The 24,616-nt window shown below is 35.3% G+C and overlaps 1 protein-coding gene across 2 annotated transcripts; it reads right to left on the bottom strand.

Annotated features, from left to right (window-relative positions):
• Nucleotides 1-7,642: 7,642 nt before the first annotated feature.
• LOC127862977 (ceramide phosphoethanolamine synthase-like) lies at nt 7,643-18,421 on the bottom strand. Of its 2 annotated transcripts, none has more exons than XM_052402252.1 (5): nt 18,286-18,421; nt 14,367-15,267; nt 10,716-10,838; nt 10,017-10,097; nt 7,643-7,782 (listed from the first exon to the last, which is right to left on the bottom strand). In XM_052402252.1, exons 2-5 carry the CDS (start codon nt 15,255-15,257, stop codon nt 7,726-7,728), a joined length of 1,152 nt encoding a protein of 383 aa, XP_052258212.1. In that variant the 5' UTR covers nt 15,258-15,267; nt 18,286-18,421; the 3' UTR covers nt 7,643-7,725. The 2 variants fall into 2 exon arrangements, with proteins under 2 accessions (XP_052258212.1, XP_052258213.1); XM_052402253.1 differs by lacking the exon at nt 18,286-18,421 and adding an exon at nt 17,613-18,132.
• Nucleotides 18,422-24,616: the final 6,195 nt, after the last annotated feature.

Genomic DNA, 24,616 nt, shown 5'->3' with positions numbered 1-24,616 from the left:
TGCCACGCCTAAAGACGATTCAGGTATCTTACTACAGGCTATATTTGGTAGGCTAACTAAGATTGAATTAAAATTAGAGACATTAACTACGGTTGCAAACAAAGTTGAAAACTTTGAAAAGGAACTTAAACAATTGTGGTGCACACTTGATGATTTCAATAAACGTTTTGCAGACCGTGTCAGCACTTGTGAGTCAAAAATTGATAATCTAGAATTTAGTGATGTCACACAGAAATCTCAAATCGAGCATGTGTCAAGGCAGAATTCAGAGCTACGTGACGAAATCACATATTTGAAGTCCCTGAGCATGCGGAATAATCTTTTATTCGGGGGCATAAACGAACCTGAAAATGAACGACCACAGGATGTCGAAGCAAAGGTTCGATCGTTTATCATTGAAAAGTAGCAGCTTGCTCAAGACCTGGTCAACTCGATGGTCATTGAACGGGCGCATCGAATCGGAGCCAAGGATTCTGATCAGAATCAAAATCGCAGCCGAATGATTGTCTGCAAGTTCGCTAACTTCAAGGACAGGGAACCCATTCGAAAACAGGGCCACCTCTTGAAGAACACGAACCTTTCCATTAGAGAGCAGTTCCCACCTGAGATCGTCGAGCGCAGACGCAAACTGTTTCCCCAATTAAAAGCCGCGCGTGATGCCGGAAAGAGAGCAGGGCTTGCTTACAATACGCTGTATGTCGACGGCAAACCAGTGCAGAAGAAGTAACGGTTGTCGGAGAGTGGACTAAAGATCCTCGTTTGGAAGTGTAACGGTCTAACTAATGATAAAATTACTGACCAAAAATTTATTGATTTGATAAAAAGCAGTGATATAACTATTCTTTCTGAATCATGGACTAATAACTTCTCTGAAATAAATATGATGGTTATGTATGTCATAATTTATATCGCAAGTTTAGACACAGAAATGCTAAAAAAAAGTGGAGGAATTGTTGTTTACATAAATGAAAAATTGTCCGAAGGTATTTCAATCGTAAAAAATAATTTTGATACCTTTGTTTGGCTTAAAATTGACAAAACATTATTCTCTTTAAATTCCGATATTTATCTATGTGGGCTTTATTTATGGTCTGACGATTCACCTATCGGTAATATTGTCGATAGCGACCTATTTGATGTTTTGTATAACGATGTGTTTAATTTTGAACAGTATGGTAAAGTACTAATCGCAGGTGATTGGAATGCTAGAACTGGTAATCATTATGATTATATCCCATTCGATGTTTTCAATAGTGCTATTGATTTTGATTTTTATTCACCCGATATTTCCAGTGACCGGGCCTCAGTAGACGAAATCTGTAATTCACGGGGAAATCGAGAGCTCGATTTTTGCAAAGCGGCCTCGTTACGCATCGCTAACGGTCGAATCGGAGATACCGCTTCGTTAACATATTTTAGTAAAAAATCATGTACCACAATAGATTACTTGGTATTGAGCGACAAGGATTTCTCGCTTATAAACAACTTCACGATTTTGCCATTTAACACGTTCAGCGACCATGCACCTTATATTTTGAACTCGATGTGAAGTCACTACACATAGATAATTATTCGAACGTAACACCGGTAACGGATTACACATGCTCTTAATGGTTCGAAGAACACAAGCTCATTTTTAGACGGGTTATAATTTCTAAATTACCTGAGTTTAACGGGATTTTGAATACCTGTGACGTCTTAGACGGTAATAATATTGATAATTTGGTAGATAGTTTTGCATCGCTAATTGAAAACGCGGCAAATCCGTATTTCTTTAAAACGCGAAAAGCACGAGTGTCGAGTTCAAAAAACAATAATAAAGAATGGTTTGATTCTGAGTGCGCGAACGCAAAACATCATTATTTGGTTGCTTTGAATACCTTTAATAAAAATAAAACCCGATCGAATAGAACAGAACTAAGCGAAATTAAACTGAGTTATAAGTTTACTTGTACGGAAAAAGAAAAGGACTTATACAATAAATAAGTCGCGCGAGTTATGCGACCTTCGAAAACACAAACCCAAACAGTTCTGGAAGCATTTTCGATCGAAATGTAATAGTTGATCTAGCAGCATATTACCGAATGAGTTCCGAGAATATTTTTCAAATTTATTTAATGATGTTAAGGCTACACGTTTAGACGATGTCGAGAGTTTTAACGATGCAAATAATTTCAACGGAAATAACCCAACTTTCATATCCTTAAATGTCCCTATTACGACGGATGAAGTTTTGAAGGCAATTAAGCGCTTGAAACGAAACAAATCTCCATGTCCAGTTGATAATTTATTGAATGAATTTCTTATCGAGACGTCGGATATATTGATAGGACATATAACGGATTGTTTTAACAAGATATTCGATTCTGGTCATTTTCCAAAAGCTTGGTCCTATGGTTATATCGTGCCGTTACAAGAAAGGGGACAAAAATAACCCAAACAATAACAGGCGAATAACTCTGCTTAGCAATTTTGGTAAACTATTTACCAGCGTACTAACAAAGCGAGTTGAAAACTGGGCCGAAGAAAATAAAATACACACTGATGCACAGTTCGGTTTTCGGCCCGGTGTCAACACTATCGACGCCATTTTCGCACTACATTCTTTAGTTAAATATGCGCTCAAAAACATCCCGCCTGTACTGCGCATTTATAGACCTTAAGAAAGCATTTGATTCCGTTTATCGTAATGCGCTATGGTTTAAACTTTTCAATGTGGGTTTAGATGGTAAACTTCTGTCCATTTTCAAAGACACGTATTCTACAGTAAAATATTGCATAAAGCACTGTAATATGTTTTCCGATTTCTTTGATATATCCGTTGGCTCAAGACAAGGGCAGAACAACTCGCCGATCATATTTTCATTATTTTTGAAAGACATTGAATCGTATATAAAACATGATGCGGAAGGCGACCTCGGTCTAAACTTTTTTGATTTGTCATTTTTTATTTTACTCTTTGCCGATGACATGGTCTTGATCGGAAAGTCAGTTGAGGAGTTACAAACAAGTCTTAACAATCTATTTACTCATTGCGAAAAATGGGGCTTAGAAGTAAATACCGAAAAAAACAAAAACTATGGTCTTTAGAAAACGAGGTCAAATAAAAAATACCGAAAAATGGTCTTACAATAATATAGAATTACAAAATGTTGATAATTTCAACTATCTCGGAGTAGTATTTCAGTACACAGGAGGTTTTCAGCTGAATAGTCAGCATGTAATCGGAAAGGCAGTAAAAGCACAAAACGTTGTGTTACTTAATGTAAATAAATATGACGTCACTCCTCGTATTGCGCTGCAGCTGTTCGACGCCTTTGTATCCGCGACATTAAATTACTCTTGTGCTGTTTGGGGTTTTCATGAATCCAATGAAATCGAAAGGGTACATCTGAAATATTGCAAATCGGTATTAGGCGTTAAACAAAGTACTTGTACTGCAGCTGTTTATTCGGAATTAGGACGGTATCCTATATATATTCAACAGTATGTTCAAATAATGAAATTCTGGTTACATATTTTGTTCTCAGAAAATGTGGTTATTAAAACAGCATATTATACATCATTAGATTTACGCGAGAAAGGATACACGTCGAAGGTGCATACACTCTTAAATGAGTTCGGTTTTAGCGACGTTTGGGCAAATCCCTTTAAATATAGCCTTAACGATTTTGTGCAAATGTTTAAACGTAGAACAATCGATTGTTTTTTGCAGAAACTTAGAGCCGATATCGTCACTAGTGCTTTATTAAACCATTTTTATATTTATTTAACAGATTCGTTTGAACCAGCAATTTATCTCGATAAACTATTTAATAAGACTTACCGCCGCTCCTTGTCTCGCATTCGATTATCATCAAATGGCTTAAGAACAGAAACGGGTCGCTACGGTTCTGATAGACTTCCGAGAGAGGAGAGGACATGCTTACTGTGCAACAGCCGCGATATTGAGGATGAATTCCACTTTATCATTATTTGTAATTGCTATACAGAATTACGTATTCGATTTTTAAAAAGGTATTCTTATAATAGGCCGAGTATGTTCAAATTCATCCAGCTAGTTAAAACAACCAACAAATCAGAACTCATTGGACTGTCTAAGTATATTTATTTTGCAAATAAGCATAGAATCGACTTAATTAATAAGAATCAATAACATCACATTTTTGCTGGGTGTTTTTAAGTGTATATTTAAAAATGTGTTTGTTATATATAATTTCAGAATTATGTGTTATATATAATTTCTGCTATTGAATCCCACTGTTATTGACATTGAACTGTTTTCATAATGTGTTGTTGACAATGTACATTGTACAAGTCAAAATAATCTGTCTGTCTGTCTGTCTGTTATTGCCAAACTATATGCATTTTCTGCTCAAGTTTGTTTCCGTTGATTGTATTTGATTTTAGGAATGGTTAGCTGTCATTTAATAGTTGTAGTTGTAATTAATCTTATATGCATTTTGTTTTTGAAATACATAGAATCCAAATATTTATCTCACATCAAATTTGTTAAGAACATTCTCCGAAATTAAAATAACAATTATGCCAATTACATTTCCTTGACATGCTATTTTATTGAAATATTTGCTATGTTTATATGGCTATGTACTGATTGTATTCGCCAATAAAATTGTCTGTCTGTCTGTCTGTATTATTCTCTGCTTATAATCCGACGTTGTCCGTATACTGGTTACATGTTTTATTGTTGTTTCTTTTATGCGCACAACAACAGCGAATACCTTCGGTTATGCAATATAATTTGTATTTCGTTCCGGTGCTTATTATCAAACCACTCGGGCTACGCCCTCGTGGTTTAATTCCTTCGCATCGGAACTCCATACCGTTGGTTATTACCGCAATTACCAACGGCTACCCGTCGATTATTTCTTAATTCTACCACAGTCGCACAAACATGCACATTAGAACGAGCAGGGAGCTTACCGTGGGTTATTACCCCGATATACCAACGGTTGTTAAAAGTGACGTCACTTTGATTGTCCACGCACTGTTTATGAATGCAGACGACGTCATATGATTTTCATGGTTGTGTTGACGTCACGTTTTCGCGGAAAAGTGGAGGGCATTCGGTTGATATATTTCTCATTTATATCTTTAAATCGCAGATAACTTATTAATGAAGTCATGTAGAATCGAAATAATCGACGGGTAACCGTTGGTTATTACAACAGTATGTCGTTGCTTGTTATCAAACAATTCCTACGCATCGGAACTCCATACCGTTGGTAATTATCGTAATAACCAACGGTTACCCGTCGATTACTTCTTAAAAAGTAAGTTTACGTAAGTTTTTTTGTTCACTTGGCACTCTGAAAATTGATAAATCGATGGCATCTACCCGTTATACACCATGCATTAATTAAAAACGCTTTAATAGCCATACCATTTATCTCAAGTGTTTAACTATTAAAGTATAAAAGATTTAGATCTATAACTTAAATAAACAAACAGCTTTTTTATATTTTCTTTTTTCACAGAAGTGTTGTAATACTAGATATAAACAATTGTCTTAAGGATAATTTGATATGTCAAAGCATGGCATGACGATGCAGACATAGTTGTAGTCTGAACTGAATTAAGGCTCTTAACGTCTGGCCATCAGCGCTAGTTGTACAGCAGATTGTCTCCGCTGAAGTGTTCGAGGGCAACATGAGAACTTCGGCCTCAAGTTTCTTCTAAAACGGCCACGGTGTATAACATACATTATAATTATATTGGTGCACATAAGTTGTTTTGTGCGTCGAACAGTTATACTTTAAAAGCAACATACTTATGCAACTTTAAACCAGATACTTCGTATCGGGAGCACAAACATTAAATCATTTATATGTATGTTGATGTATATTCCGAAGACAAGACAAAAACGCGAACAATAGGCGATATAGTACATGTATGTATAATATAGTTTTTTTAACGTTAGGCGCTTAATTTTCTATTAATACAAAAACGGAATATTGGAAGTAGACGCATGTAGACTGGACGTAAATAGACCCGGTGCCACTAAATATGGTCAAATGTAGGTCCAAAGATTCCAGATAAAAAAAATTGAATCATTAAATACATAGATAATTTTTACTTTGTTTAAAGGCAACACAATTCAGTTTCTTACGCACATTAAGTCATAGTAAATGTTTATGTTTTTTTTTCTATCTGACGACGGCAAATCTTAGAAAACGATCCAACTATCCCAATTGAGCCGCGCACTGGTAAAACGGAACTTAATGCGTGTGCGTAAAGTTTCATACCTGATTAGCATGTGCAGTCCGCACAGGCTAATGAAGTACCTTATTTTTCGCCTTAACTATGTTTCCGATAAAAAGAGTTCTTTAAAACAAAACAATTATCCGAAAAAGCGCAAATAGCCGTCCCTGATGAGCTTGTATGTAACTTCACTTCCCGGGATTCGACCAAGATCTTCTGGAAGTAAACGCTTACGTACTTCCACTCGCCGTATTTCAAAATCATCGATGAAAAGCAATGCAAATGATTAAGTATTTCACCGATTTCGAATATTTATTATTAATTAGTAATGAACTGATATTTTAAACAACTTCAAAAACAAGAGTGTTACCTATTTCAACATAATGCATACATCCCTTCTAAATATTTGTGTATGACAATTATTTTCAAAAATGTCATTTAACCAAATTGTGAGCAAGTACCTTTAACACAATCATTAAACACGCGTAATTATTATGATGGTACTTTCAATTTCACTTGAAAACAGGTTTTCTTTCTTTTCAAGAATTCGATCATGATAAATAGCAGCTGCATGACTCATATTAGATCTATCTCATCTTGCATAGTCGCTCATTGTACATTATTAATATATTATTGTATAAAAGGCCACACATCTCTGTATAATATTATAATTTGTGATAGACGCATATTCACACTACAATTACAAAAATATACAAAGTTCACCAAGTTAACTGTCAAATAATCAAATATTACCAATATAACTGTTTGAAATTACAAACGTTCACCGTGGAAAACTAAATATATCAGGTAACTGAATTCAAACTATTTAATGATGATACAGAGTTATAACAATAGCAAAATGTAAGTCCCTTGGTCACACACTTTAGAACTATACATTTAGATAGATACATTTCATATCACTTAAAATTAATCATTTAAATTTAAAACTTACATCTACTTTTGCTCAAAGACTGCATGTGACTGGTATTTGTATTGTTGCATAGTAATTAAATACCGTTTAAAGAGTATAAAACTCAAAATGCTGTTAAGGCTTGCAATTACCAATGCCTTATTATTTGCGCCTCGTTCTGGGAAAACTTGTTTGTGCATGTGCGTAAAGTGTCATCGCAGATGCTAATCTGAAACGACAGTTTCCGCCTTAAATAGAATTTCGCTAAGAAAAAAATTAAACGAAAAATTCAATAAATCGGAAAGTGTCATCCCTGATAAAATGTGGGGATTGCATGGGCTAATCTGGAATGACACATAACGTACATGCATTAAGCCTAATTTACCCCGAACGAGAATTCATAACACCAACAATGACGTCATAAATGATCGTAAACTCCAGTAAATTATTCATATTTACAGGTATAATAAAATATCACAGAGTTGTTTAATTCAGAACTTGTAGTGTCTTCTTGAGAACATTTTTGTGGTTTTCAGGAAGATCCTATTAGATGCCGGAAACTGAAGGCCGGAAGTTACGTCAGACAGATGTCTTTAATGACCCGATGTGACACCTGTTGAGTCGCTTTGAACCAGCAAAAACTGGCGCAGCTAAATTGACAAAGGAGAGAACGTTTATTAAAAATTTACATCTATAGATATCAAGCAAATATTTTTTGCAACGAATATTTATGCCGGCATATCTATTAGATGGTATAAAAAGCGATAATATACGATCTTAGTATTTTTCAATGTAGATAAAACGTTGATGAACAAAAAGTATAATTAAGTTCAGAAACATGTGGTACCATAAACCTGGTTGTTTTAAATTTTATTGGAATTAACAATACTAAATTGATGGTACGACTATTAGATAGTCCGAATATTTTATTTACATCCCTCGTTCATTTTCATTAAATGGTTTTTGATTGAGGAAAAAAAAAAAAAAACTTGGTATACTCGCTTGAATATGTTTCGATATGGCAAAAACAGTAATTTGCTTCCACATTGACAAATTAGTAGGGTAAGTAGATCTGCTAAACATTTGCCGAAGTTAACTTTTTAACGATAGGAAAATTGATACAAATATGCAATGACATTCACAAATCGTCCAAATATATATTTAACATTCTTTATTATTAATTGTGCCAATACAATCGAATTTAGCAGAAATGTTCGCAACCCCATTTTTTTTGTCGTCGACACACAAAATTAGGGTCTGTCGTGTAAATGGAAACATAGTACTTTATGCACGCTTGATCATTTGAATCGGCCAAAATGCAGCGATTGGGTGCTCAAGAGTCGGTCTTTTCAATTGGTTTTCTTTCAATCTTTCGTTATGTCCTTTATTGTAAAAACATACTTGATATTAATGCATTTGTTGCAGTGAGTACCGAGAGTCGTAAGTGGAATGTTTTGTAAGATATTTCATAAATCAGCTAATAAGATAATCCGTCAGAATGGAAACAATTATTTGAAATAATAACCTATCAAATAGATAAAGATTTGTTTAAATGCTGACACAAAACTTAACGCGATCAATATATCAATGATAACATGGCCAACATTTTTACACTACAACGTTTTATTAAATCGTGGTTTTCTTAATTACGGCGTTGTTTATGTGCAAGTTTGTTAACGGTATTTTTTATTTTAAGTTTTTATATGATAAACTTGGAAACTTTCATGTAAGTATACTGCATAAACAAAGAATTTAAAACAATTTGTGAGCTGCAAGCGTACCATATTAACCCATTCATGTCTAGCGTCCTGAAAAAAGGACATTGCAAACAGCGTAGATCCAGATGAGACGCCGCATAATGCGGCGTCTCATCTGGGTCTGCGCTGTTTGCTTAAATGAATTTCTTTATGAAATATTCTAAATATAGAAATAAATATACTTGACACCCCTACTTTTGGAAATAAATTGATCCAATTTACAAGGATGGGAGAGTCCACTGGGCATAAATGGGTGAAGTAATGCACAATGAAGAACTCGCATTGAATAAACCAGTTTTGTATACATATAACCATGCATGCTCAATCGATTTTCAATCATACTGCGACGAACTCGGTACACCGCAATTGCGAACGATGAACGTGCAAACTGTGTACTTTACGCAACGTAAAAAGCAATATAAGTATTATACACACATGCAACAAATGCATAATCGTTGGTCTGTTCTCAAATGTCCGTTACGACATATCCATTCCTTTATAAAATATCGATAATCTTGCGAAGCGTTAAATTGAAATACCGTAGTTATCCGAATAGTCAATATAAAACATTGAAAAACATCAGCATGCATACTCGCGAAGTACATAAAGCAAAGCGCTGAAGGCACTGAATTTGTTCGCTGTTGTATAATCTTAGACGCAACTCAGTTTTCAAAATTATGTTATAGCTTTTTATATCGCAAGTTTGAAATGACCACAGGCCGAGATGTGTTTTTTTTTCCAAATCGTTGATACAGCTAATCAGTGTGCACATGCTAATCTTATTTGACATGCATTAAGCTCCGTTTTCCCTGATACAGCCAATATGTACAGATTTCAATGATAAACACTAGACTGGCCAGCGTTGTCTTACAAGCTGTTAAATACACTGTGTAGTGTTCCAAGGAGAACAAGCAGATAAGGTGGTTAAACCAAACGCTTTAAGCAATTGTCGTCTGCTAAATTTAACTAGAGTTATCCACACAGGCAGTCATGGGTTACGGGCCCTATCGTAGCTAAGGCATATTGATTTGCAAAATTGCGTCTGCATTATTTGTGAGCTTCGCTCATAAATAAAAACTGTGTGCATTCCGGAGGTGTCGCATACATTATGACATATCTGTACTTACCGACGATACATGATAATAGCTGGAGAAAATAAGGATGCCTAGAATGACGAATCCCCAATACTGCACGAAACGAAGGAACTCCTGGAAACAACAGGGGAAATAAACAATCGACAAAAATAACTTCTTAAACGCATGTTCTTCATGTGTGGTATGACAGTCATTGTGCAAGGTACTTTCGCGCGTTTATCTCAGCTTGAAATACATGCGTCTATATACTAAACGCTGAAATTTCTGAATAATTTAGACATATGTACCTTCCATCCAGGTCAATCACCAACAAATCAATAACCATACATGGATTGAAAGCGTATTAACGTTCCGTGGAATATATGGTAACATTAAATATAACATAATTCACTTGAGTTTCTTGATGTTGAAATTAACAGTCTAGTTATCTGCATGCTTTACAGGACCTTGGTGTTTTTTTACAGATAATATTTTCACATCTGTGAAATAGAAGATTTGACTTCACAGTCTTATTCTTTGAAAGAATATTTGAAATAAAAGTTTTCTTCGTTTTTGATCGCAACTGGGTATTAATATGAAATAAAGTAACAGTTTTCAGAAATCTTGACACCATCCCCTATTTTCCTATTCATTCTTTAGTCGTGAACATGTAAAACTGAGGTCATCATATGTATGCGAAAAAAAGTTATTTGTGGAAAATGGGTCTTACATTTCTATTAAGTGTTTACTCACCCAGACATAGTCAAATAGTATAGCCAACAGAAAGTAATGAATTAGCGCCTGGCCCTCCAACATACGCCAAGCCCACATAATGGCGAAAGTATAGGACGAATGTAGTGCCTGAGATTGACGTGACTGCAAAAAGAGAGAACACAAAATGTCTTAGAAAATGACATATCAATAATCAAAGCTCAATAACTTCCCGAAAAATCACAAGAAAGAAACGACCTGGTCTCGATTGACATGCCCGCCATATAGGGATGCTGCATATCAAGTTTTATCATAAGCGTTCCGTCTGAGATCTCACTACAAATGAAACAAGAGCACCGCCTTGCATGTGCAGACTGTTCATCTATTTTTCTTTTAAAGGTGAAGGGACCTATCTCAATACTTCAATCTAAACGGAGGGAGGGGTGGGTTGGAGAGGGGTGTATAGTATAGGTGTGTGGTCATTTATTGCATTATATTCCAAAAATAAGGCAAAAATGCAAAAAAAAACTTTTTTTTAATGGGGGGGGGGGGGGGTATTCTTTGGTGGGATGGTTGGACGGTATTCCAAACATAAAATTAAAAATATATATATTTGTGTTTTTTAACCACGTTTAAAAAACAATGGGGCGGAGGGGGGTATAGTGTGAGGGTGTAGTCATTTATAAGATGATCTTTAAAAAAATGAGGGGGGATTCTGGGGGGGGGGGGGGGCGTGGGGGATGGTTTGGGTGGAGTCTATTGTGGTATGTCAGGTAAGAGTTGTTATGTCAAAGTATCGATCAAATCTAATCATACATAAAGAAGTTATGGCAATTTTAGCAAAATTTAATAATTTTACCTTGATAGTCAAGGTGATTCAAAGGTCAAGGTAAAATTCAACTTGCCAGGTACAGTTCCCTCATGATAGCATGAGAGTATTTGAAGTTTGAAAGCAATAGCCTTGACACTTTAGCAGTAAAGTGGATCTAAACACAAAATTTTACCATATATTCAAAGTCACTAAGTAAAAAAAGGGCCATTATTCCGTCAAAATGACGACCAGAGTTATGCAACTTGTCCCGTACTGTCCCCTTATGATAGTTTGCGAGTGTTCCAAGTATGAAAGCAATCTATGAAACTTTAGGAGTAAAGTGAACCAAAACACAAAACTTAAATCAAATTTTCAATTTCTAAATAAAAAAATTCCATTATTTTGTCAAAATGCCAGTCAGAGTTACATAACTTTGCCTGCACCGTCCCCTTAAGAGAGAGTTAGTAAGTGTTGCGAGTATGAAAGCAATAGCTTTGATACTTTAGGAATAAAGTGGACCTAAACACAAAACTTAACCAAATTTTCAATTTTGTAAGTACAAAAAGAGCACATAATTCTGTCAAAATGCCAGTCAGAGTTACATAACTTTGCCTGCACAGTCCCCTTATGATAGTTAGTAAGTGTTGCAAGTATGAAAGCAATAGCTTTGATACTTAAGGAATAAAATGGACCTTAACACAAAACTTAACCAAATTTTCAATTTTCTAAGTATAAAAAGGGCACATAATTCTGTCAAAATGCATGCCAGAGTTTTCTAACTTTGCCTTCTCAGTCCCCTCATGATAGTCAGTAAGTGTACCAAGTTTGAATGCAATAGCATTGATTTTTTCTGAGAAAAGTGGACCTAAACACAAAACTTAACCGGACGCCGACGCAGACGCCGACGCCAATAGGATGACAATAGCTCTTTTTTTTTCTTCAAAAAATAGATGAGCTAAAAATGGTCGTATGAATAATACAAGGGCAAGAAAACCCTGACAACATAATGTAACCGCAACGTCTGGAAAGTGTCATAATATTCGGATCATTACCGTCTTGGACGTCGCGCGGAAAACATAAGTATGACAGAAAACGGGCATGACGAAACGATGATCGGCGAAATTTGTGTTAGACCCACGAAAATTCAATTTCATCGAAATCGGGGAAGCATAAGTACGTGCTTTACCGTGCACTATTACATTATATTTATTGACCCCATGCCATGTTGAGTATATGAACATTTTATAAATTTACGCAAACTCATATTATTAAGAATTAAAAAATATTTTCTGAATACGGTTTAAAGTACTTCAGAAATAACGTATATTTACAGACTATTTTCGTATATGTTTACTTCAAACATACACAGAAAGAATTAGCATCTGATCCACACATCATCCGAGGAGCCGATCACATCAGTAGTATTTAACCTGACCTAATACGTCAGGATTAAATTACCTCCCCGATCAGCATGTTCAACAGAAGAAGGTAAATACAGGCTGATACTTTCCACGTAAAGTGGATTTGGTGGTAAGAGGTTAACTTGAAAATGCCGCAAAACTGCATAAAGCCCGGTGCATTGCCAAAACTACAAGGTCATGCGAAAGAGGATTTTCTGTTATATGCGGCCAGCCCGGACTGGTCTTTAGATAGGCTTTCCGCTTTTACGTTCTAGTTTCGTGGTCTCATTAGCGGACAGGGTAGCTCATGGCAACAAGCGCGTTTGGCCAGGCTGGTCGGATTCTATCTTGGCTAGCATAAGACCCATTTTTGCAATATGCGGCTTATATAACATAATAAAATATGTGTTTTAAATATGCCTGTTTCAAAAGACCTTATCTAAACAACATTTCAATGCACACAATTATTAATGTATGAAATGATTATGACATAATGTGTGTCTGAATGCGGACTTTATTTCGGCAATCATCATTTGTTGATGTAATAACCTCAGGCATACAATCAACAACCGTTCAACATACATGTTTTGCCAAAACAAACGAACCACTCCATATGTCCTGATCAGCCCGGATTGTGTCTTAATAACCAATATCCGTAAATGTTTAGGACAAATGGTTTGTCTTTAAATGTATGATAAAAAAAAGTAGCGCAATGATACAAACAGTTAAAGGTTAATAATATGAGCGAATATGGGGGTGACCACTTCCACAATATTTCTTTCTTACCTCCCCGCAATTGAGATAACAGACCAAAAAAAACGTGTATTTGATCTAATTAACAAGGGTGTCATGATGGTCATGAAACGCTGACCTGCGTTTAAGGTTCATCCCTTTCCACAGATTTGACCAGGTTCCATTGTCCCCATCCCCGATTGTCCCACATTCAGACATAGACTTCATATAATCAAGATTAACATTCTGAACAATGTCTTCAAAATTCAATAGTAAATGTTTTTTTAATGAGTTGTTACAAAGTTTCTTTTTAAGATATGACCTGGTGACAAAGACATTTGTACAAACATTACCTAGATTCGAACGTGGAATACGTTATTGTCAAGATAAACGCTCCGGCTAGGTTTCATTAAGATTGAATCATATATGCGGCTCTATAGTGGTAACAAGATTTTTCCTCATTGACACACGTGGCTTATCAAACTACCTGACTTAATAAAAGGGCCTATTAACCGCCCTTTATGTCCCTGTGATTCTTAGGTCTAAGATCGCAAATGAAGAAGTGTATTTGGCGTCCGCATGCCGACCGGAAGGCCCTTGGAAAACTTTCATGGAGATTTTTCCAAAGACACTTAAGAAAAAGACTCGGAGAGTTGTCTTTCGATATTATTAAACTAAAGTAATCAGAGGTGGTGATTACGACACATTTAGGGTATATATCTTAAGATACCCCGCACCTAACCTACTTACCGCTGCATTCGGCATATTGGCTGGCGTCATGAAGATGTCGTTATAACTCCACAACGTCTGATCCCACATGGCGGACGCTAGGCCTATCTGCGCACCGTAGGACAAGCACCGCCAGAATATGATCTTGTTTGTATAATACTTATAGGTCCTGGTATCATGTTTTTCGCTGGACGAGTCTATCAGGTTGCCGTTCTGATCGTCGTTTGTCCACGGCAAAGAGCCGACCTCTTTTTTCGGCGGTTGCTTCCACAAGAAAAAGAAAATTATGCCGAATATTAAAGCTATTCCGCCCATGGTGTCGCAAAAAGAGTCGATCCAGTAGCCAATCTCGTCATGGTGAGATTCGTACGTCTTGTTAACTGCGCGTGCGCGGTACACGGCACCGTCTAGAGCGTCCAAGAAGGTCCGGATTTCATACAATATGACACCAATTCTCCTATTTTTCAGCGAATCTGAGACTATACATTTCACAGCAACGAAGGCTAGAAATACGTGTGTAAACGTGATCATATTTGGCGTTATGAAGTAGAACACTTCACTAAAGTGCGTGAAGTCGTTAAAATACTCGGATGAAGGGGTTATCACATAGTGCGTCGTAGGATCAGTCATAATTAGCTTAACAGAGAGGGGACGGAAAGGGGACCACGACTGCCCCGGGACCTTCTTCTCGTTAACGAGATCAACCGCCTGGAAGGTTTGGTAAAGGGTGGCGTCCATTATGAGGTAGTAACTGACCACCATCACCACCAACAGCAGCACGCAGTGGCGCTGATTCAGCGACAGGTCTGAGCAACAGGTTCCCATGGTTATTGTTAAGAAGGAGGAGTGCTGTGATGGACTACCATCGGGAGACGACTTTCCGTTACGCCGCGCTGCAACACTCGTCATCATCGTAAATATTCTGAAATTTAAAAAAGGTTGGAAAGGAAACAGTCAACAACACCTTCGGCTTCAGTTACTGATATTGTTTATATTGCTGCTGTTCATAATACTACTGCTACGGCTACTGATGGTTAACTCTTAAATTCTATTATTGCTTCTATCATAATTTTCGCTACCAGTTCTTCAACTGTTTCTTCTTTTTTACTGTTTCTTCCTCTGCTGTTACTATTGCTGCTACTAAAATCTTCCGCCGCGTCATATGTTCTTCTTTTATTACTGCTACTTCTACTACAACAATAACCACCATCACTACTACCTCCACCATCACTACCAATACCATCACTTAAAAACATCAAGAACTCGATTACAACCACAACTTCTGTTACCACCACTACCACTAACGCTGCTACTGTTTATAAAACTACAACAGCATATTATACATATAGAATAACAGGTTACTGTCTGATCTATTTGTAATATATCAGGCAACGTTTTATCAGGCAGATATCAATGCGGTGGTATGATCAAAATAGAGAATAACAGGTTACTGCCTGGTCTTTTTGTAATATATCAGGCAATGCTTAGAATAATATAACATCGGGTCGAAATTACATAAAAATGTAATCCTTTACTGTGCAGAAGTATTTGTGTTTGATATTTTCAATAACTTAAATATCTAAATACACTATACGATTATGTAAAACAAACACGAATTAAAGCAAATACTTACGTCACATGCAGCTTCGATTTAAAGGGGCCTTTTCACAGATTTTGGCATGTTTTGAAGTTTGTCACTACCGGTATATGCTTTATATTGATAAATGTAAACACTCGATCTAAAAAGCTCCCGTAAAAAACACGAATACAATTATAGAAATAAAAAGACTAACCCTCAACTGGGCTCGAACCACTGACCCCTGGAGTAAATGAAGTAAAAGTCTTACGCTTAGACCAATCGGCCATCCGTCCTCTCGCATTGTTTAATGTATTTTATATAAGCAATCCTCGTAGTATCACCAAATATAAGACAACAACAAAATTGTCAAAATATTCAATCGTTTTCGTTTCAACGCTTTATAATTTTCAGCGTCACAAGATGCATATAATGGATATTTTAGTGCATAGTAAATGTTCAGAATTACTGTTTCCTCATTAACAGAGGGGGTAATCACGTGATAGTCAAGATGGCGACGTTCATGCCGATGCAGCCATTTTTCGCCGTATTATACCCTTTATTACTTGTACTTATTGTTTAAATGCCGATCACTTTCTAGCCATATCAGCAATAAAGTTACTAGCGTTTATTTCGTTTTGATATTCGCTCTTTATCTCGACTTTACTCGGTGCGAAATTTCTTAGCGGGATGACCTAATAAAAACTCCACTAAGAAAATTTTCGAGGAGTAAAGTCGGGATATAAAGCGAATTTTAATACGACGTAAACGCTAATCACATGTTTACGGCTGGAAAGTGAGCGTCATTTAAAAATTAGACACAAATAATAAAGGGTATAAAACGGCGAAAAATAACTGTCTCGGCATGGACGTCGCCATCTTGACTATCACGTGATTTCCCCTTCTGATTAATATCATAACTATAACCGAAATTTGCGAATCTGAAACATTTTTTTTTATTTTGTCAATTTACCAAAACGTAAAAAGGCCCCTTTAAACAGTACAACTTATCGGCAATCTTGCACACTTTTAAAACTGTCATAACAATTCAAAAGGTAAATGTTGAAATTCTTTTCATAAAACATTATGATTATTTTTTCAACAACAAAGGCTTCTTTAATCAACAAGTGCATGCACATTGAAGTTATTACGGTGGTGGTTAAGAGTTTATTAGATCAAGAAACGTGTGTAGTGTTTTGAGCAAAACATAAATGTTTTAACATTAATCTGTAAACTGCATTTACCTTCCTATAATATTTAAATAGGTAAAATATATTAGATCTAAGCGCATGCCAATTATTTTAAATTGACATTCTGTGAAAAGATTCAATTATGTAGCTATACGGTCTATGTTTAAGCACCGTTAACAAGTTGTGTATACATAATTTTAAGCAGGCTGTTATGAAATTATCTTTATAAAACATTCTTACTATATCTTCAGATGATTTAACGCAGTTAGGACTTTTATTAGGTCATTTGTAATTTAAATTACCAGTAAAAGAGCGATCATACTAAAAAGTTACACTACAATCGGTAAATAAAAATGGTGCAAGTAAATAAATCTTAAATTAAAAAACGTTTGTTAAATTAAGTTAAAAAAATCTGCAGAAGTATCTATTTTTGTATTTTTATTTAAACAAAAAATATATAGACACAAACATACAACAACAATAATAAAACAATATTCATACCTTCATTTTAAAAAATCCACTTCTTTTAATGTGTTCACTTCAATCGAAACACTGTAGAAACTTTGCCGGATACCAATTAAGCGGTTTAAATTAAAGAATAAGTCAACAAACATAAAAGCCGTTTTAAACACATCCACATGTTTGTCGCACTCTTTCCGATTGTCAGTGCAAATCAAATAGAATCAAGTCAAGACTGGGTTATAATCGTCCGATATTGTTATTAATGAGTTCAAAGGATCGTACGATTTTCTATTGATTGTATTATTACACTTTTTTAAAAACTTCTGTATACACAATTTTTCAAGAAATCCAAGAGTTAAAGAAGACACCTCTAGCGTGTGTCAACAATAAAAAAAATGCGTTTATCGATATTTCTAATGTGAAAATTGAGCTCACTACATTTCTATTATATATTCCTAATTACAGTTATTGGGTTTGTGAATCCTGCTCCACGTAGTAAACATAATGGGTTCAAACAATGATCTTTACCCGTTTTAAACTTAAGCCATATAATAGCAATTCATACCGTATTTATCCTTGTAAAAGCTCGTTCCTTTATAATCGCACCGGTTTAAATAGTTACACGCTATAAACCAAATAACGAATATGATCGATTTCATGCAATTATAACAAATACAGAATAATACAATGCTGCATAATTAAAATGACTCACCAGGAACAAGCATGTTGATTTCCCTAGAGCTATAAATAACTATAAAAACACGTTAACTTCCACTTTTATCCCTACAAAACCTACCCATAAATACGTTCTTACTAGAGATTTGATTAACTGATATATTCAATACTGGGAGATCACTAAAAATGGATTACATGTTAAAACAGTTCGCTCACACAGTTCTTTCCAATCAGACTACATCTCATACGCAAATTCGTTAATTGGATAAACGTACTATGAACAGGATTAAACGTATGACTGGGTATAAATGAAAACACTGGTGCAGAAACACATAACTTTTTACGCTTTATTTAAAGATTTTGCCACAACGATTAACATTTAAATGTGCGGCATTTGTATTTTGATTTTTTAATTATTCGTAACGCAGGCTAGTTACAAACTTAATGTTCAAAGCAAAAACAATATATATTAGAAAAATCAACTACTTTTTAATAGATGTATGTAACTTTTCTGAAATATATTCTTACACAGTTTAAAATAAATACATGATTACTCCCAAACAAATGTATTTACTTTCTAAGGTAAATTAACACATCCGTATGCGAATTAATGCGTATATAGCCTAAGTACACATTTTTCACAGCTCCCAGTTATACTGATCAAAACTCAGTCACGTTAACTATGCACCTGTCTAAAGTCAAGGTAGTTTAATGGCGAAAATTGTGAATCACGTCTGCGAACCGACTGTATTTATGAAGTCTTCTTATTGGTTTTTTCCATTTTCAATTTCGTAAAGCGCATCATTACTAAACGTTTATTTGAAACAACAACTTTTCATAAGCTGCGATAGGCGATTCAATTTCAAAATTAATGTCGAACTTTTTTTATGCAGCTTTCCTCTGGGAAAATTCTGAATGGAACGTTTAACTTTACAGTAAACCTATTTATTTTAGCTCGTTTGCATCAAAAGCCAAATGTTTATTGAAACGCACTCGAGTCCGTTTCCTGGTAGAGCCAGTACTTTGTGTCTTTTGGGAGGAGATCTAATGAACGATTCCATAGTTGGGATCGAACCCATGATCCCCCGGTCGATTGGCGAACACCAAATTTACTACACCACGGGACCATTCAGTTGATACATTTAATTAAAAGTTAAAGCTGCACATATACTTATCAATTATAATGATTACTAACGCATCAAATTACACACATATTGAGATTCTTGCAAGTCATCTTAATAATAGTCGGCACTTCTTACCTTTGGATAGCCTGTATTCTTCGAATGAATTAAAAAAAATCTATACGTCCATATTTTTGTCCTAATTTAAAATCTGATACTGCAGGCGATGAAACATTCGTAGAATTAATTAATCTAGGCTTCATACCGTAAATTAATTATACTTTACTTAAACGGGTTATCATTGCTTACTTATTTACAAGTGAGTTGTCATGTATCATTTATTATTCGCACTGCAAGATGACATATGATTATGCACCTCGTGATTATCTTATGTTAAAAGTTTGCTTAATAACGTAAGTAAATGTTAATACACGCTTCTTAACTTGTGCCACCATACATTAACACATACGCAATTTAAGAATTAGAATACAGTACACACTTAAAATCGTTTATGTATTTATTTAACAAAACGATTTTACAATTATAAAGGACATTTAACAGTTTGTTTCCAATTACATCACAAACGAAGTTGGGAAAATAGGTAGGCAAAACGTTTTTTTATTTCTCAATAACGTTTTTCCAATTTACTAGCTATTTACCCCAACAGTACTGATCTTTTTCGAAAGAAACCTTACAGATCTCTTGTAAAAGCTATTTCTTTATATAACATATCGTTACTATTAATAGCAAAATTTTTTCGTAACGAGCGGACCGTTATATCGAAAGCGGGCCTATTAGAAACGTCCGATCCCGCTATGCCGTATGTTTAAGAAATAATCGACGGGTAACCGTTGGTTATTGCGGTAATAACCAACGGTATGGAGTTCCGATACCACGCCGGGTATGCGAATACTTCGTTGACGGATGGCACTTCACTTACAGAGAACAACAAACGCCACGCGCGAGAGGTAAGTTCCTCTGTTTTATTTAAAGTTATATCCTAAAGATTAGTTTTTAAGACAAGACACATGGTCGAGTTGATAACTGGTGTATCCTTTTGTATTGGGAATACACAATTTTACGGAAGAATGGTACAGTTTTGCCCAAAAAATAGAAATTTCGATCGGAAAACAGCATCAACTGGATGAACAGTAAACATTTTAACAAAATAAAACTACTTAGAATTATTGCAAGAAATTGTTTGCTATTCCAGCATGTAGAGTAATCACTGTGCTTCAAATACTGAAATTTTGATAGTATTCAATGAAATATAAACAAAGATAGTGCATGTTGTAATAGGTGGCATACATAAAGTTGCAGGCACTTTGTTTACCGATAAAGGGCACTTCAGATTACGGAGACTTCCAACAAAGCGGGCACTCTAATAACTGAGTTTTATCTTCTACCTTAAATGCATTTATTTATATTATGGCTATTCATACGAAACATTTTGAAAATATATTTTTCAAAAATCACATTACTATTAATTTATACTATGTTTATTATAATTGCAATTTTCAAATAAGATAATATTTATTATTAAATAAATGTGTACATAATGAACTTGTTTTTTTTTATTGGTAACTTGAGATTCAGAGAAATGAAAATACAACGGATAATGTTTAATTTTACTTATAGCAGGGCTCTAGATAACGGTAGTGAAGGGAGGGGTCTTTATGAGGCAAATACACATTTGTTCTTCATAAAACCCTATGTCGGTTGTGCTTATTTGAATCGCATCATCAAGACGATACTTATGCGTAGCAACACAATTAAAGAGAATGGTAAAACTCCCTTAATTTTGAGCCCTGCTTATAGGGAGCACTTCCCTTTACGCAACGCTAACGTTTGCTCGAAGTGCGATTCACCTGACCCTAAATCACTGTATAGGTTGAGTTTAAAGAAACACGGGTAAAATTAAATCGTAAAAACAACTGATTCTGGAAAAAAGGAATGCGTACATAAAATGTTTAAATGTTATATTATGGAGTCAGTACTTAGTATATCCACACAAACGAAGTTTAGGGTGCTATATAGGATAGAACTTGTCTTCCTCAGTCTTAAAGAACTGAGTGCACACTGAGCACTTTATGCATCCATCCTCATGTGTCTTCAAATGACGCTTCAAGTAGGCTTTCCTAGCATAACTGGCCTCACAAATTCCACACGAGAACCGTTCGCTTGTACACAGTTCTTCTTCTAAACTAATGTCCAACAACGAACCGTCGGCGGCATTCATAAGCTCCGATTCACTCATCCTGTAATAAATAATTGTGTCACTTATATGCAACTTCATATGCAGCATGTGTTGTGTTTATATTAAAAACAAAGACGGATATGCATAACTTTTTACACCACTGTCGTGTGATTAAATCGACCTCGCTCGTTCTTTTATTGCTATTTTCGTTTATTGGCATTGAGCCAAAAAGTTCCAATAGAATTTCGAACCTGCATCGCTGCTGATATTAATATCTGAGAGGCAGTTTAAGCAGAGTGATTATTCATGACATGCTATCTAATAGATAAGTAAATAGCCTTAGTACCTTCATTTGGACATAAATATAAATGTTTTAGATCAACCGTTTAGAACGTAATTTAAAATATATGGTTATATAGATTTTACTCATTAGACATATCCAATTTGTTTAACATTGATCTTTCACATTTATACCAAATCATAATTATATTTCAAAGGGATAAGAACATGCTTCGGTAATTCGTTTTTTATTTGCGTACTAAGTACATACATTTTTATTTATTGCCTGCTTACTTTAACAGTATTCCACAGCGAATTCTGTATTTTTGATTCACAAAAAAACGAGTGTGTATAATATATCTGGAAAAAAGTGTCTAGATGTCGGAAAAACGTAGTGCCATTGTTTTTTAGATGATCGGTAAACGAAGTGCAGATGAAAAATGTGCATGCGACTCTTAAAACATTTGAATTTTCTCAAATACATTAGTAACATAAAATGTAACATGTTGTAACATTACTGGATATATTGATCTTTTATTTCGAATAGTAAGCACGTTCTTGATTTATTTCCAAGTATGTTTATTTTGTTAAAATATGTACTGATCATTCAATTCATGCTGATTATCGATGGAATTTTGTCGTTTTTTTGATAATTCACCGTTTTTCCGCTAATTTCTTTCTGCGCAATACGAAGTGCTATACCATTAATCACCCAAACAATGTTCTGTGTCTAAAAACCAAATAAACAGAACATATATACAAAAAAGCTGAAGAACTCACCTCTCGCGCGTGGCTTTTGTTGTTCTCTGTTAGTGAAGTGCCATCCGTCAACGAAGTATTCGCATACCCGGCGTGGATGCGTTGGAATTAAACCACGAGGGCGTAGCCCGAGTAGTTTGATAACAAGCATCGGAACGACATACCGTTGGTTATTACCGCAATAACCAACGCTTACACGTCGATTATTTCGATTCTAACACGATTTCAGTAATAAGTTATCCGCGATATAAAAGTTATAAATGAGAATAATATTATCCGAAAGTCCTCAACTTTTCCGCGAAAACGTGACGTCACCACAACAATGACAAACAATTGACGTCGTCTTCATTCATAAACAGTGCGCGGACAATCAAAGTGACGTCATACTTATCTCCGTTGGTATATTGGGGTAATAACCCACGGTATTTTCCCTTCTTTGTACATAGAAAACAAGTCACGTGCCGTGGTAGAAATAAGAAATAATCGACGGGTAACCGTTGGTTATTGTGGTATTAACCAACGGTATGGAGTTCCGATGCGTAGGAATTAAACCACGAGTGCGTAGCCCGAATGGTTTGATAACAAGCATCGGAACGACATACCTTTGGTTATTACCGCAATAACCAACGGTTACCCGTCGATTATTTCGATTCTAACACGATTTCATTAATAAGTTATCCGCGATTTAAAGGTTATAAATGAGCTTTATATTAACCGGACGTCCTCCACTTTTCCGCGAAAGCGTGACGTCACCACAACAATGAAAATCAAATGACGTCGTCTTCATTCAAAACAGTGCGCGGACAATCAAAGTGACGTCATACTTATCTCCGTTGATATATCGGGGTAATAACTCACGGTAGTTTTCCTTCTTTGTATATAAAAAACAAGTTACGTGCCGTGGTAGAATTAAGAAATAATCGACGGGTAACCGTTGGTTATTGCGGTAATAATCAACGGTATGGAGTTCCGATGCGTAGGAATTAAACCACGAGGGCGTAGCCCGAGTGGTTTGATAACAAGCATCGGAACGACATACCGTTGGTTATTACCGCAATAACCAACGGTTACCCGTCGATAATTTCGATTCTAACACGATTTCATTAATAAGTTATCCGCGATTAAAAGTTTATAAATAAGAATTATATTAAACGAACTTCCTCCACTTTTCCGCGAAAACGTGACGTCACCACAACAAATAAAATCAATTGACGTCGTCTTCATTCATAAATAGTGCGCGGACAATCAAAGTGATGTCACTTTAAACAACCGTTGGTATATCGGGGTAATAACCAACAGTAGTTTTCCTTCTTTGTATATAGAAAACAAGTCACGTGCCGTGGTAGAATATTGTTTAATTGTTCCCTATCCTGATAAACTAAAGGAAAGTCATGGCAGTTTTATATCGACATACATAAACGATATATACTCCATCGCGCAGGATATCAAGATCAGTGCGTGATCAGCCTGTATGGAAATCGTCCACGACAGCCAGAATAGCACACCGAGAGTTGCTCGTTTGTGTTAAGTAACACCTGCTGACTTCAAGTTTCTACAAATCTACAATTTTCTATTGTGATTAGATTTGAACTGCGTCTTTATTGATTCCTGAGGTAACAAATATTTAAATTGTGAAGAACAAAATCATGTTTAATACATAAAATGCCATATGAGGAAACATTTATTTTGATCTGATGAAGTATAAGTTATATCTTCGAACACAAGTGTGAAGTATGAATATACGTGTACATATATGTAATGGATGCTTTCTATTTATTTTATATTTCTGCATATACCAGCATGTAAAATGTAAACAAGTGCACAGGAATAAGGTCATAGTCCGAAACGACTCGTGTGTCGCGAAACAAAGAACAAACATTATATGGTTGACTGAATATTGCATTCATTATAAAAAACCTTTTAGTTGATAAAAATGATACACTGTTTGTTTTTTTCTGAATTAAATAATGGGCAGTTAAAACTCAATAAAAAGAGGTGTATAAAAAGGTACA

The sequence above is a fragment of the Dreissena polymorpha genome, chromosome 16, assembly GCF_020536995.1.
Source record: "Dreissena polymorpha isolate Duluth1 chromosome 16, UMN_Dpol_1.0, whole genome shotgun sequence".
NCBI lineage: Eukaryota > Metazoa > Mollusca > Bivalvia > Myida > Dreissenidae > Dreissena > Dreissena polymorpha.
This window is presented reverse-complemented; position numbering and strand designations above follow the sequence as displayed.